We start from the raw sequence: 14,673 nt of genomic DNA, 5'->3' as shown, positions 1-14,673 counted from the left end.
CTGGGCGGTGTGGGAGGACTCCAGCTAAGCCATATTTGTCACCTGGCCACTAAAGAGGCAAAGGTGACAACATCTGCCCCTGCCTCAGAGTGAAATGTCGGTGAGCCTGAGACCCCAAATGGAGCTGATCTCGATGTGGGTCCAGAACCATCTGAAGAATCTCCAATATATTAAAAAAGAAAACCCAAAAGCTAGCAAGCTTGGGACAAGACCAAAACACGAGTGCGGTTCGCTGGCACAGCAACAATCACACTGGTCTTCCACATCCTGGGAAAACCCACTCACCCTTACCTTGGTCCAATACATTCTGTGCAATACTTCAAATTGGATCAGATTCAGTCGAGCACAGGAAGAAGTGGGGCCCTCTAGAGGGCTTCCCGCCAAGCCTCATCGGCAAGCACAGCACCGAGTTCATAAGATATAGCAGAATTAGGCTAATTGGCCTATTGAGTCTGCCCATCCATTCACAACCCTTTGGGAGAAGTGGTTTCTCCTCAAATCTGTTCTACCTCTTATCCTAAGACTATGACCTCTGGTTCTAGAATGCTCCACAAGAGAAGGCATCTGTTCAACGTCTACTTTATCCATAACTTTTAGCATCTTGTATACCTCAATCAGACTCCTCTCATTCGTCTAAACTCTGGAGAGTATCGGCCTAAACTGTTCAATCTCTCCTCATACGACAAACCCCTCATCTCTGGAATCAACCTAGTGACCCTCCTCTGAACCGCCTCCAATGTCACTACATCTTTCCTCAAATAAGGGACCAAAACTGTGCACAATACTCCAGGTGCGGTCTTACCGATGCCTTGTACAGTAGCAACAACACTTCCTTCCCTTTGTACTCAATTCCTTTAGCTATAAAGCCCAACATTCCATTTGCTTTCTTTATTACCTGCTGTACCTGCACGCTCGTTTTCTGTGACTGATGCACGCGGACACCCAGATCCCTCTGTATCGGAGCTCCCCGAAATCTCTCCCCATTTAGATAATAAGTTGCCGTCCCATTTTTCGGACCAAAGTGCATGACCTCACACTTATCCATGCTAAACTCCATCTGCCACATTTTGGCCCACTCTCGTAACCTATTTATATCCATTTGAAAGGTTCTTATTCCCTCATGCAACCTACTATCCCACCTATTTTTGTGTCATCTGCACATTTGGCTATAGGACCTTCTATCCCTGTATCCGAGTCGTTAATATAGATTGTAAATAGTTGGAACACAAGAACTGAACCCTGTGGCACCCCACTTGTTACATCCTGTCTTCCAGAAAAAGACCCATTTATCCCGACTCTCTGACTCCTGTCCGTCAGCCAGTCTTTTATCCAAACTGATAAGTTACCCCTAATCCCATGTGATCTCACCTTGTGAATTACCTTCTATGCGGCACCTTATCAAACGCCTGCCGGAAGTCCAGATATACTACATCTATAGCATCCCCATTATCCACTTTGCTTGTTACATATTCAAAGAACTTAGTCAAACATGATTTGCCCTTCATAAACTATGCTGACTCTGATGGATAGCGCTCTGACTTTCCAAATGTCCTGATATTTGATTCTAACAATTTTCCAACAACAAATGTCAAACTAATTGGTCTGTAATTTCCCACATTCTGCCTCCCTCTTTTTAGCATTTTTCCTACCCACTGGAACCTTTCCCATGTCCAGGGAATTTTGGAATATCATAACCAATGGATCCACTCTCTCTGCTGCCACTTCCTTTAACACCCTAGGATGTAGGCCAACAGGCCCTGGGGACTTGTCTGCCCTCAATCCCAATTGTTGAGTACCATTTCCCTATTGATGTTGATTGTTTTTTCCTTTATATTACTTCTGAATTGCCCATTCCTACAGGAATGGTTCTGGTGTCCTCCACAGTGAAAACTGAGGCAAAGGTCCTGATTTAGCATCGTTCCATTTCTGTGTTCCCCACATTAACTCCCCCACCTCTCCTTCACCTCATCTAAAGGGGTGGGATCTGACAAACCAATAAGGCCACATAGATCTGAAATAGACCCCTTGTCAAGCTGCACCAAGGACAAAACCCTCCTGAGGTCAGCGCTAAAGGAAAAGGAGGAAAAATCTTCAAGAAAAATCACGGATTTGAAAATAACAAAGAGGTTAGAACTGGGCAACTGGTATTTGTCGGTCAGCTCATCAAAACTGGCCAATTTCCCCTCTATACATAGATTCCCAAAACGCACAAGCCCCTTCCTTCCTTCCAAGCCAGAAGGCAAAAGAACGTGATTATTACAAACAGGGGCGAAAGACGACGGGGGAGAAGTTTGAAATGATGCCAAAATGGTTTTCAAATCTTGGAACTCAGCACAGCATTTGAAGAGATTCCCGCAGGGGCGAAAGGCAGCGGGTGCAGTATCTATAGCGTGGAGAGGTGGTGGCGAATGAGTGAGCCTCCATTTGCCCCAAACCGAGTCAGGATCGATAAGCCACTGCAGCATTTTCTGAATGCTGGCGGCTCAATAGTAAAACAAAAGATTTTGGGGACGGGGGGGGGGGGGGGGGGAGATTTGGGGACGGGGGGGGGGGGGGGGGGGGGGGGGCAAGCCTCCCGATGCTGTCTCTCTGGAGCAGCGCACTGCGGACTCTGGGGAATTTACACAAATAAAAGCAGAAATCAATTAATAAAAAAATGACTTGGGCATAAAAATAGGGATACATTGAAATTAAAATTAATTTTGATTGTTTGGATCCTACCTGCCAGGTACAAAGGGAGGCTGCCCCACCTCCACAGACCCACTGACATTTTGATGAGGCTTGTGTAATTTAATTTGTCAGGCCAGTTATGGGCTACACGGAAGTAATAGAAACAGGTGTCAGAGAGGCGAGACGACAATGCACTAAGTGGAGTTCCTCTAACAGGTGGATTCACTGGAAAACACTCACTCGTACCCAGCTTTAGTTTATAGTCAGAACAGGTACCAAACGTAGAGAGCGTCCTCTTTATGCTGTCTATGGAGGGAGTCCGGTTTGTAACGTACAGAATTAGGCAGTCTATATAAAGCTATACCCGATGCTCCACTCCATTCCAACAAATACCTCATCATCGAGACCCTCAACATGATCAAGAGGGGTTCAATCGCCAATGCAAAGAGCAGTGGGGGGAGAGGACAGTGCTGTCTACTGTCCCTACCCAAGGGAAAGTAATGTGAGAATAGAGTGTGTGTGTGAATACTGGCCTTAGGGGCAGACAACAGACAAATCCAGGGGGCAAGTTTAACAGCGAATCCAAATCTCCCGTGAATCTCTAGTACATAGTCCCATTCCACCCTATCAAATGCTTTCTCTGCATCCAAAGACACTATCACCTCAGGCTCTGAGACTGCGTGTGTGTGCGTGCGTGTGTGTGTGTGGGGGGGGGGGGGGGGGGGGTGCCTCAATCCCTGCACCTATGACCTAAGTCAGGCTAACTGGCCACAGCACCCAGGGTTCGTTGCACTTCCCCTTTTCCTAAACTGCCACCATTCAGGTAATAATCTGCCTTCCTGTTTTTGCCACCAAAGTGGAACATCTTTGGGTTGTGGGGGTGAGACTCACATTGACATGGGGAGAATGTGCAAACTCCACACAGGTAGTGACCCGGGGCCGGGATAGAACCCGGGTCCTCGGTGCCATGAGGTCGCAGTGCTAACCACTGCGCCACTACATACTTTCCTACCCTGTCTTTGTTTTTTTAAATACATTTAGAGTACCCAATTCATTTTTTCCAATTAAGGGGCAATTTAGCGTGGCCAATCCACCTGCCCTGCACATCTGTGTGTTGTGGGGGCGAAACCCACGCAGACCCGGGGAGAATGTGCAAACTCCACACGGACAGTGACCCAGAGCCGGGATCGAACCTGGGACTTCGGCGCCGTGAGGCAACAGGGCTAACCCACTGCGCCACCATGCCGCCCCTACCCTGTCTTTGTTGTCTGTAAATATGTCTACCCTATCATTGATAGAGATTGTAAAAGTTGAGGTCCCAGTACAGAGCCCCCCCCCGGTGACATCCTGCCTATGTGACGACTGGAAGACTTTAGCACTATTGGATTCTAAGTATTGGGCAATTTAAGGGTTAAAAGCCTGGGGTTATAGTCCGCTTGACTGCAGGGGTCAGCATTTTTAAAATTAATTCTGTTTTGCAGAGTTTGAGGGCTTTTAGCAGTCAGAAGGTGAAATTGACAAAGGAGAAAGGAATGTGTTTTTCAATCTAGACTAATGGAATGTGGTTTGACTGGGAAAGTCCCTGTTGCATTAATGTGCTTTGCATCCTGCAGAGATCATTTGGGTTTTAAAAAATATAAATTTACAGTATCCAATATAAGTGGCAATTTAGCGTGGCCAATCCACCTAGCCTGCACATCTTTGGGTTGTGGGGGTGAAACCCACACAAACACGGGGAGAACGTGCAAACTCCACACGGACAGTCACCCAGAGCTGGGATCGAACCCGGGACCTTGGTGCTGTGAGGCAGCAGCGCTAACCCACTGCGCCACCATGCTGCCCCACCCTGTCTTTGTTGTTGAAACTGGGACCTCGGTGCTGTGAGGCAGCAGTGCTAACCACTGTGCCACCGTGCTGCCCTTGGAGACTTGCCAGCTGACAGCTCCATCAGTTTGCTCAATATCGCATCCCGAGTGATTGTTGTAATTTCCCCAAGTTCCCATTTCCCTTCCCACCTCCCGATCTGTACCTATTACTGGAATCATTTTGGGATCTTCTATTGTGAAAATATTTGTTCATTCCATCTGCCATTTCCTTATTATCCACTATTAACTCCCCATTCTCACTCTTTAGAGCTCAACACTCTCTTCACTTACTCTCGTCCTTTTTAAATACTTGTAGAAAGTCTTGCTGCCCATTTTTACATTTCTGACCCTACTGTCCCCCTTTTCACAAATTCCCCATTTCCAAAGACTTCTCAACTGTGTCATTTCAGAGTCTCCCCTCTTCCCCAAGCATTTCAATCACGAAAGGCAACACCGGCCACTGTGAACCGGAGGATACATCTCAGATCAGCTACATTTTGGAAAAGCGGTCGGTCCTGTAACTGATACTTGTCTTTCAGAGTGGGAATGGGCACCCAAAGGTGAAAGGAACTGCCCCCCTTCTCAGGGGCACTGGGATAATGTGCTGGCTACTATAAAGTCAGTACTGGTTACTCCAATTGCATCTTTCTGTGCCAGCTCACCTTATCCATCAGCTAGAATCCTAGGATTGAATCTTTTATAAGAGGAACATCAATCTGCTGGGGATCGGAGTGGACAGAGTAATAAAAAGCAGACAACAGCTCAAAAGTACTCATGAAACACAAGTACTGAAGGGGAAAGGCTCCCACGCACAGGTGAAGAAATTCCAGCACCCAATACCTCAGACTCAATCTCATAACCAAATTCACAGGCCCTCCCCAGCTACCTGTCACTCAATCTTTGCAACAGGTGAGTGGCTCTCTACTCCACACCATCCATTCCTCTTGGCCGTTAAAGTACCTTATCAACTGGGGCCAAAAGATTGTCTCAATGCAACAAAAAGATACCATCTGATCTAGGCCACTCTCAGTTTAGTTGCTGAACAGGAATCCAGGACTGACAGCATTTATTTTTTTCCCCTGTCCTGTGAAACAGAAACTCAGGACAGTATACACAGTCAAACATTGTGTGGTTACACATCATAGTTTACAACAGCCTGTAGTGAGGTACAGTCGGTGAAGCTACATGATAGTTAAAATATAAACGATTAATTAGTCACAACATAATTTTAACTTTGCAAATACAGTTCTTACTTTTTCATTGTGAGCCACTGGTTGAACTGCAAGTCCCATTAGGTAGTTTCCAGTATTCTAGAATCAAACCCAACATTTAGTACGCGAGAGAATACAAAAACCCAGCATTTCCGCAGGTGGTTAGTAAAGCACCAGCTTTAACCCAGGACTTAAGTGTTTAGTTTCTATTTCACCTTTTCACCAGTAGACCCAGATCCAGCAGCTACTTCAACCATAATGCTCTCGTGGTTCTGAAAGGAGACAAATCATTTCATTTAAACTGTATCAAGTACAATTTACATTTATCTATCAGCTCCATCATCATTCCTACCCAAGAGCACACAGCTAGGTCACCTACTCCAAGTCCTCTAATATTCTCTGAGCAATCTGTAAAACATTTAATCCTGCCGGACAAAGCATTTGCTCGGCCCTTGTAGCTAAATGTCAATACACAAGTATGAATAATCAAAAAATAGTCTTGCTAAAGTTACAATTGGATCAATACTTTTATTCAAATCTTTTCAATTTAACAGAATAGACACTGCAATTTCCTTAGTAACCCACTTGAAGTTTAGTTATTAGATGTATAGAAAACAACCCAGAATAATTTACTCCTAATTTTTTTTATTTTTTTTAAAAGGGGCAATTTTAGCGAGTCCAATCCACCTACCCTGCACCTCTGTGGGTTGTGGGGGCGAGGTCCACACAGACACAGGGAAAATGTGCAAACTCCACATGGACAGTGACCTGGGGCCAGGATCGAACCCGGGTTCTCGGCACTGTGAGGCAGAAATGCCAACCACTGCGCTGCCCTGCCGTGCCGTGAGGCAGTAGTGCTAACCACTGCACCGCCCTGTCGCGCCACAAGGCAGTAGTGCTAACCACTGTGCTGCTCTGCCGTGCCGTGAGGCAGTAGTGCTAGCCACTGCACCGCCCTGTTGCGCCTCGAGGCAGTAGTGATAACCACTGCGCCGCCCTGCCGCGCCGTGAGGCAGTAGTGCTAACCACTGCACTGCCCTGTCGCGCCACGAGGCAGTAGTGCTAACCACTGCGCTGCCCTGTCGCGCCGTGAGGCAGTAGTGCTAACCACTGCGCCGCCCTGTCGCGCCGTGAGGCAGTAGTGCTAACCACTGCACTGCCCTGTCGCGCCACGAGGCAGTAGTGCTAACCACTGCGCTGCCCTGTCGCACCGTGAGGCAGTAGTGCTAACCACTGCACTGCCCTGCCGCGCCGTGAGGCAGTAGTGCTAACCACTGCGCTGCCCTGTCGCGCCGTGAGGCAGTAGTGCTAACCACTGCACTGCTCTGTCGCGCCGTGAGGCAGTAGTGCTAACCACTGCACTGCCCTGTCGCGCCACGAGGCAGTAGTGCTAACCACTGCGCTGCCCTGTCGCACCGTGAGGCAGTAGTGCTAACCACTGCACTGCCCTGTCGCGCCACGAGGCAGTAGTGCTAACCACTGCACTGCCCTGTCGCGCCACGAGGCAGTAGTGCTAACCACTGCGCTGCCCTGTCGCGCCGTGAGGCAGTAGTGCTAACCACTGCGCCGCCCTGTCGCGCCACGAGGCAGTAGTGCTAACCACTGCGCTGCCCTGTCGCGCCGTGAGGCAGTAGTGCTAACCACTGCGCTGCCCTGTCGCGCCACGAGGCAGTAGTGCTAACCACTGCGCTGCCCTGTCGCGCCACGAGGCAGTAGTGATAACCACTGCGCTGCCCTGCCGCCTCTTCTTCCAATTCTTCTTAATGCAATTATCAAGCTTAATCATCATTTCAATTTGTGAACAAATAAAGCAAAGTAATTAATGTAGAGAAACAAGTTAGCTATTCAAATGCAGAGAAATGCGATTTGCAAGTGTGAATTGATACACTTTGGTAGGAGGAATGAGGAACAGTATAACTGACAGTACAATTTTGAAAAGGCGTAGGAACAGAGCACAGGGAACAGAGTGGGTCATTCAGCCCTTCCCAATCTGCTCTGCGATTCAGAGTTGATCTATTTCTTTTTTGAAAAAAATATTTTTATTCAAATTTTAACATATTTTCAACAAAACCCCCCCCCTTACAGAAAAAAGAAAAACAAAGAACACATAAATAAACATCTTATAGCTATGTCACGTATTCCCCCAATATACAAGCCCCCCATTAAACGATAATAAACACAGTAGTAAATGCAAAGTACCCCCCTCCCCCCCGGGTTGCTGCTGCTGCTGTCCACCTCCTAACTCTCCGCTAGAAAGTCCAGGAACGGTTGCCACCGCCTGAAGAAACCTTGCACAGATCCTCTTAAGGCAAATTTTACCCTCTCCAGTTTAATGAACCCTGCCATGTCGCTGATCCAGACGTCCACGCTCGGGGGCCTCGCATCCTTCCACTGCAGCAGAATCCTCCGCCGGGCTACCAGGGACGCAAAGGCCAGAATACCGGCCTCTTTCGCCTCCTGCACTCCCGGCTCGTCCGATACCCCAAATAGTGCGAGCCCCCAACTCGGCTTAACCTGGGTGTTTACCATCTTAAGACACCATCCTCGCAACGCCCCTCCAGAACCCATCCAGCGTTGGGCACGCCCAGAACATGTGGGCGTGATTTGCTGGGCTCCCCGAACACCTCACACACCTGTCCTCTACTTCAAAAAACCGACTCAGCCTTGCCCCAGTCATGTGCACCCTGTGCAGAACCTTAAATTGTATCAGCCTAAGCCTGGCGCAAGAGGAAGAATTTACCCTACCCAGGTCGTCCGCCCACGTACCCTCGTCTATCTCCTCCCCCAGCTCCTCCTCCCATTTACCTTTCAGCTCCTCCACAGAGGCCTCCTCCTGCATCTCCTGGTAGATCGCCGAGACCCTGCCCTCTCCAACCCACACCCCCGAGAGCACCCTATCCTGGATCCTGAGTGCTGGAAGCAGCAGGAACTCCCTCACCTGCCGTCTTACAAACGCCCTTACCTGCATGTACCTGAAGGCATTTCCGGGGGGAGCCCAAATTTTTCCTCCAACGCCCCAAGGCTCGCAAACGTCCCATCTATAAACAGGTCCCCCATCCTTCTAATACCTGCCCTGTGCCAGCTCAGGAACCCCCCATCCATTCTCCCCGGGATAAACCGATGGTTCTCTCGGATCGGGGACCAAACCAAAGCCTCTACCTCACCCCTGTGGCATCTCCACTGCCCCCAAATTTTGAGGGTCGCCGCCACCACTGGACCCGTGATGTACCTAGTCGGCGGGAGCGGCAGCGGTGCCGTCATCAGTGCTCTCAGGCTCGTGCCCACACAGGACGCCATCTCCAGCCTCTTCCACGCCGCCCCCTCCCCCTCCATTACCCACTTGCGTATCATCACCACATTGACAGCCCAGTAGTACCCACATAGATTAGGCAACGCTAGCCCTCCTCTGTCCCTGCTCCGTTCCAGAAATACCCTTTCACACTCGGGGTCTTTTTCGCCCATACAAACCCCATGATGCTCCTGCTGACCCGCTTAAAAAAGGCCTTAGGGATCAGGATGGGGAGGCACTGGAATATAAAAAGGAACTTCGGGAGCCCCCCCCTCCCTCGCCTCATTGAAAGTCCTCACTAGTAGTGGGCCCAACAGGTCCATATACTTCCTGTAAAACTCCACCGGGAACCCATCTGGCCTTGGTGCCTTCCCCGCCTGCATACTCCCCAGCCCCTTAGTGAGCACTGAGTGCTGAATTTGGTGCATTTGAGTGCTATAGTGAGAGTTTGGTGACTGAGGGAGTATAAGGCTTCATTTTTATCTAAAGTCTAGTCTTTCTTTTATTTAGTTAATTAACTTAAAAGTTGCTGTTTGGTTTAGAAGAAGGTGAATTTTCAATCAGCTTTAAACAAAGGTTCTACTTGTAGGCACTTGCAGCTGGAGCTTGTTAATTAGTTAATTGGATTAGGCCAGTTTTCAGAGGCTAGATTCACAGTATAAAAGTGATCCCCCCACAGTGCAGACTTTGTTTGCACTGAGTGCTGAATTTGGTGCATTTGAGTGCTATAGTGAGAGTTTGGTGACTGAGGGAGTGCTGAATTTGGTGCATTTGAGCGCTATAGTGAGAGTTTGGTGACTGAGCGAGTTAGGTGAGGAGGGAGTAAGGTGCTCCTTTCATTTCCATTTCCTACATTTCTTCAAAGAGCGTGAAGGGAGCCGGAAGTTTGCAGAGAGTGCAGCTGACTGGGAGCAGAGTCGGAGGGCGGAGATCCAGTTGGTCCACAGGGCAGCTATATTCTGTAAGGTAAGAGGGGATGGAGGCTAGGCCAGTTGCATGCTCCTCCTGTAGGATGTGGGTGGTGAGGGATACCACCGGTGTCCCGCTGACTATACCTGCGGGAAGTGCACCCAACTCCAGCTCCTCAGAGACCGTGTCAGGGAACTGGAGCTGAAGCTGGATGAACTTCGGATCATCCGGGAGGCAGAGGGGGTGATAGAGAAGAGTTACAGGGAGGTAACCACACCCAAGGTACAGGACAAGAATAGCTGGGTTACAGTCAGGGGAAAAAAAACAAACAGGCAGACAGTGCAGGGATCCCTCGTGGCCGTTCCCCTTCAAAACAAGTATACCGTTTTGGATGCTGTTGGGGGGGGGGATGACCTACCGGGGGAAGGCCCTAGTGGTCAGGTCTCTGGCACTGAGTCTGGCTCTGGGGCTCAGAAGGGAAGGGGGGAGAATAGAAAAGCAATAGTTGTAGGAGATTCAATGGTTAGGGGAATAGATAGGAGATTCTGTGGTTGCGAGCGAGACTCCCGGAAGGTAGGTTGCCTCCCAGGTGCCAGGGCCAGGGATGTCTCGGATCGTGTCTTCAGGATCCTTAAGGGGGAGGGGGAGCAGCCAGAAGTCGTGGTGCACATTGGTACCAACGACGTAGGTAGGAAAAGGGGTGTGGAGGTAATAAACGAGTTTAGGGAGTTAGGCTGGAAGTTAAAAGCCAGGACAGACAGAGTTGTCATCTCTGGTTTGTTGCCGGTGCCATGTGATAGCGAGGCTAGGAATAGGGAGAGAGTGCAGTTGAACACGTGGCTGCAGGAATGGTGTAGGAGGGAGGGCTTCAGGTATTTGGATAATTGGAGCGCATTCTGGGGAAGGTGGGACCTGTACAAGCAGGACGGGTTGCATCTGAACCAGAGGAGCACCAATATCCTGGGAGGGAGGTTTTCTAGTACTCTTCGGGAGGGTTTAAACTAATTTGGCAGGGGAATGGGAACCGCATTTGTAGTCCAGCAACTAAGGTAGCCGATATTCAGGACGCCAAAGCGTGTAATGAGGCAGTGGGGAAGGGAACACTGACAAAGGAGAGTGCTTGCAGGCACGGAGATGGGTTGAAGTGTGTATACTTCAACGCAAAAAGCATCAGGAATAAGGTGGGTGAACTTAAGGCATGGATCGGTACTTGGGACTACGATGTGGTGGCCATCACGGAAACTTGGATAGAAGAGGAGCAGAAATGGTTGTTGGAGGTCCCTGGTTATAGATGTTTCAATAAGATTCGGGAGGGTGGTAAAAGAGGTGGGGGGGGTGGCATTGTTAATTAGAGATAGTATAAAAGCTGCAGAAAGGCAGTTCGAGGAGTATCAGCCTACTGAGGTAGTATGGGTTGAAGTCAGAAATAGGAAAGGAGCAGTCACCTTGTTAAGAGTTTCGTATAGGCCCCCCAATAGTAGCAGAGATGTGGAGGAGCAGATTGGGAAACAGATTTTGGAAAGGTGCAGAAGTCACAGGGTAGTAGTCATGGGTGGCTTTAACTTCCCAAACATTGAGTGGAAACTCTTTAGATCAAATAGTTTGGATGGGGTGGTGTTTGTGCAGTGTGTCCAGGAAGCTTTTCTAACACAGTATGTAGATTGTCCAACCAGAGGAGGGGCAATATTGGATTTAGTACTTGGTAATGAACCAGGGCAAGTGATAGAGTTGTTAGTGGGGGAGCATTTTGGTGATAGTGACCACAATTCTGTGACTTACACTTTAGTAATGGAGAGGGATAGGTGCGTGCAACCGGGCAAGGTTTACAATTGGGGGAAGGGTAAATACGATGTTGTCAGACAAGAATTGAAGTGCATACGTTGGGAATATAGGCTGTCAGGGAAGGACACAAGTGAAATGTGGAACTTGTTCAAGGGACAGGTACTACGTGTCCTTGATATGTATGTCCCAGTCAGGCAGGGAAGAGATGGTCGAGTGAAGGAACCATGGTTGACAAGAGAGGTTGAATGTCTTGTTAAGAGGAAAAAGGTGACTTATGTAAGGCTGAGGAAACAAGGTTCAGACAGGGCATTGGAGGGATACAAGATAGCCAGGAGGGAACTGAAGAAAGGGATTAAGAGAGCTAAGAGAGGGCATGAACAATCTTTGGCGGGTAGGATCAAGGAAAACCCCAAGGCCTTTTACACATGTGAGAAATATGAGAATGACTAGAGCAAGGGTAGGTCCGATCAAGGACAGTAGCGGGAGATTGTGTATTGAGTCTGAAGAGATAGGAGAGGTCTTGAACGAGTACTTTTCTTCTGTATTTACAAATGAGAGGGGTGATATTGTTGGAGAGGACAGTGTGAAACAGGCTGGTAAGCTCGAGGAAATACTTGTTAGGAAGGAAGATGTGTTGGGCATTTTGAAAAATGTGAGGATCGACAAGTCCCCCGGGCCTGACGGGATATATCCAAGGATCCTATGGGAAGCAAGAGATGAAATTGCAGAGCCGTTGGCAATGATCTTTTCGTCCTCACTGTCAACAGGGGTGGTACCAGGGGATTGGAGAGTGGCGAATGTCGTGCCCCTGTTCAAAAAAGGGACTAGGGATAACCCTGGGAATTACAGGCCAGTTAGTCTTACTTCGGTGGTAGGCAAAGTCATGGAAAGGGTACTGAAGGATAGGATTTCTGAGCATCTGGAAAGACACTGCTTGATTAGGGATAGTCAGCACGGATTTGTGAGGGGTAGGTCTTGCCTTACAAGTCTTATTGAATTCTTTGAGGAGGTGACCAAGCATGTGGGTGAAGGTAAAGCAGTGGATGTAGTGTACATGGATTTTAGTAAGGCATTTGATAAGGTTCCCCATGGTAGGTTACTGCAGAAAGTAAGGAGGCATGGGATAGTGGGAAATTTGGCCAGTTGGATAACGAACTGGCTAACCGATAGAAGTCAGAGAGTGGTGGTGGATGGCAAATATTCAGCCTGGATCCCAGTTACCAGTGGCATACCGCAGGGATCAGTTCTGGGTCCTCTGCTGTTTGTGATTTTCATTAATGACTTGGATGAGGGAGTTGAAGGGTGGGTTAGTAAATTTGCAGACGATACGAAGATTGGTGGAGTTGTGGATAGTGAGGAGGGCTGTTGTCGGCTGCAAAGAGACATAGATAGGATGCAGAGCTGGGCTGAGAAGTGGCAGATGGAGTTTAACCCTGAAAAGTGTGAGGTTGTCCATTTTGGAAGGACAAATATGAATGCGGAATACAGGGTTAACGGTAGAGTTCTTGGCAATGTGGAGGAGCAGAGAGATCTTGGGGTCTATGTTCATACATCTTTGAAAGTTGCCACTCAAGTGGATAGAGCTGTGAAGAAGGCCTATGGTGTGCTAGCGTTCATTAACAGAGGGATTGAATTTAAGAGCCGTGAGGTGATGATGCAGCTGTACAAAACTTTGGTAAGGCCACATTTGGAGTACTGTGTACAGTTCTGGTCGCCTCATTTTAGGAAGGATGTGGAAGCTTTCGAAAAGGTGCAAAGGAGATTTACCAGGATGTTGCCTGGAATGGAGAGTAGGTCTTACGAGGAAAGGTTGAGGGTACTAGGCCTTTTCTCATTAGAACAGAGAAGGATGAGGAGCGACTTGATAGAGGTTTATAAGATGATCAGGGGAATAGATAGAGTAGACAGTCTGAGACTTTTTCCCCGGGTGGAACAAACCATTACAAGGGGACATAAATTTAAGGTGAATGGTGGAAGATATAGGGGGGATGTCAGAGGTAGGTTTTTTACTCAGACTAGTGGGGGCATGGAATGCACTGCCTGTGGAAGTAGTTGAGTCGGAAACATTAGGGACCTTCAAGCAGCTATTGGATAGGTACATGGATTATGGTAAAATGATAATGTAGATTTATTTGTTCTTAAGGACAGCACGGTAGCATTGTGGATAGCACAATTGCTTCACAGCTCCAGGATCCCAGGTTCGATTCCGGCTTGGGTCACTGTCTGTGCGGAGTCTGCACATCCTCCCCGTGTCTGCGTGGGTTTCCTCCGGGTGCTCCGGTTTCCTCCCACAGTCCAAAGACGTGCATGTTAGGTGGATTGGCCATGCTAAATTGCCCTTAGTCCAAAATTGCCCTTAGTGTTGGGTGGGGTGGGATAGGGTGGAGGTGTTGACTTTGGGTAGGGTGCTCTTTCCAAGAGCCGGTGCAGACTCAATGGGCCGAATGGTCTCCTTCTGCACTGTAAATTCAATGATAATCTATGATTAATCTAGGACAAAGGTTCGGCACAACATCGTGTTGTTCTGTGCTGTATTTTTCTATGTTCTATGTTCCTCCAGCCCTACCGGTGCCCCAAGCCCTGCCACCTGCCCCTCCTCTACCCTTGGGAGCCTCAGCCGGTCCAGAAAACGACGCATCCCCCCCCCTCCTCTGTCGGGGGCTCAGACCTATACAGCCCTTCATAGAAGTCTCTAAATACCCCATTTATTCCCACCGCACCATGTTCCCCCCTTTATCCCTAACTCGCCCAATCTCCCTCGCTGCATCCAGCTTCCGAAGCTGGTGTGCCAGCATCCGGCTCGCCTTCTCCCCGTATTCATACACCGCCCCCTGCGCCTTCCTCCACTGCACCTCCGCCTTCTTGGTGGTCAACAGGTCGAACTCGGCCTGGAGGCTTCGTCGCTCCTCGGGTAGTCCCTCCTTGGGGACCACTGCATACCTCCTAT

At 48.9% G+C, this 14,673-nt stretch overlaps 1 protein-coding gene across 1 annotated transcript in view; it reads right to left on the bottom strand.

The window, feature by feature from the left end:
• LOC140387310 (signal peptide peptidase-like 2A) overlaps nt 1-14,673 on the bottom strand; it is a gene marked incomplete at its 5' end in the record, with an annotated part of 88,348 nt that overhangs the window by 22,007 nt on the left and 51,668 nt on the right. The window contains 2 exon segments of the mRNA XM_072470239.1: nt 5,789-5,845; nt 5,962-6,018. Of these exon segments, the coding sequence (XP_072326340.1) occupies nt 5,789-5,845; nt 5,962-6,018 (114 nt within the window).

Source organism: Scyliorhinus torazame, chromosome 12 (genome assembly GCF_047496885.1).
Source record: "Scyliorhinus torazame isolate Kashiwa2021f chromosome 12, sScyTor2.1, whole genome shotgun sequence".
Classification (NCBI taxonomy): Eukaryota; Metazoa; Chordata; class Chondrichthyes; order Carcharhiniformes; family Scyliorhinidae; genus Scyliorhinus; species Scyliorhinus torazame.
Note: the sequence above shows the minus strand (reverse complement) of the source record. Positions and strands in the feature narration are given on the sequence as shown.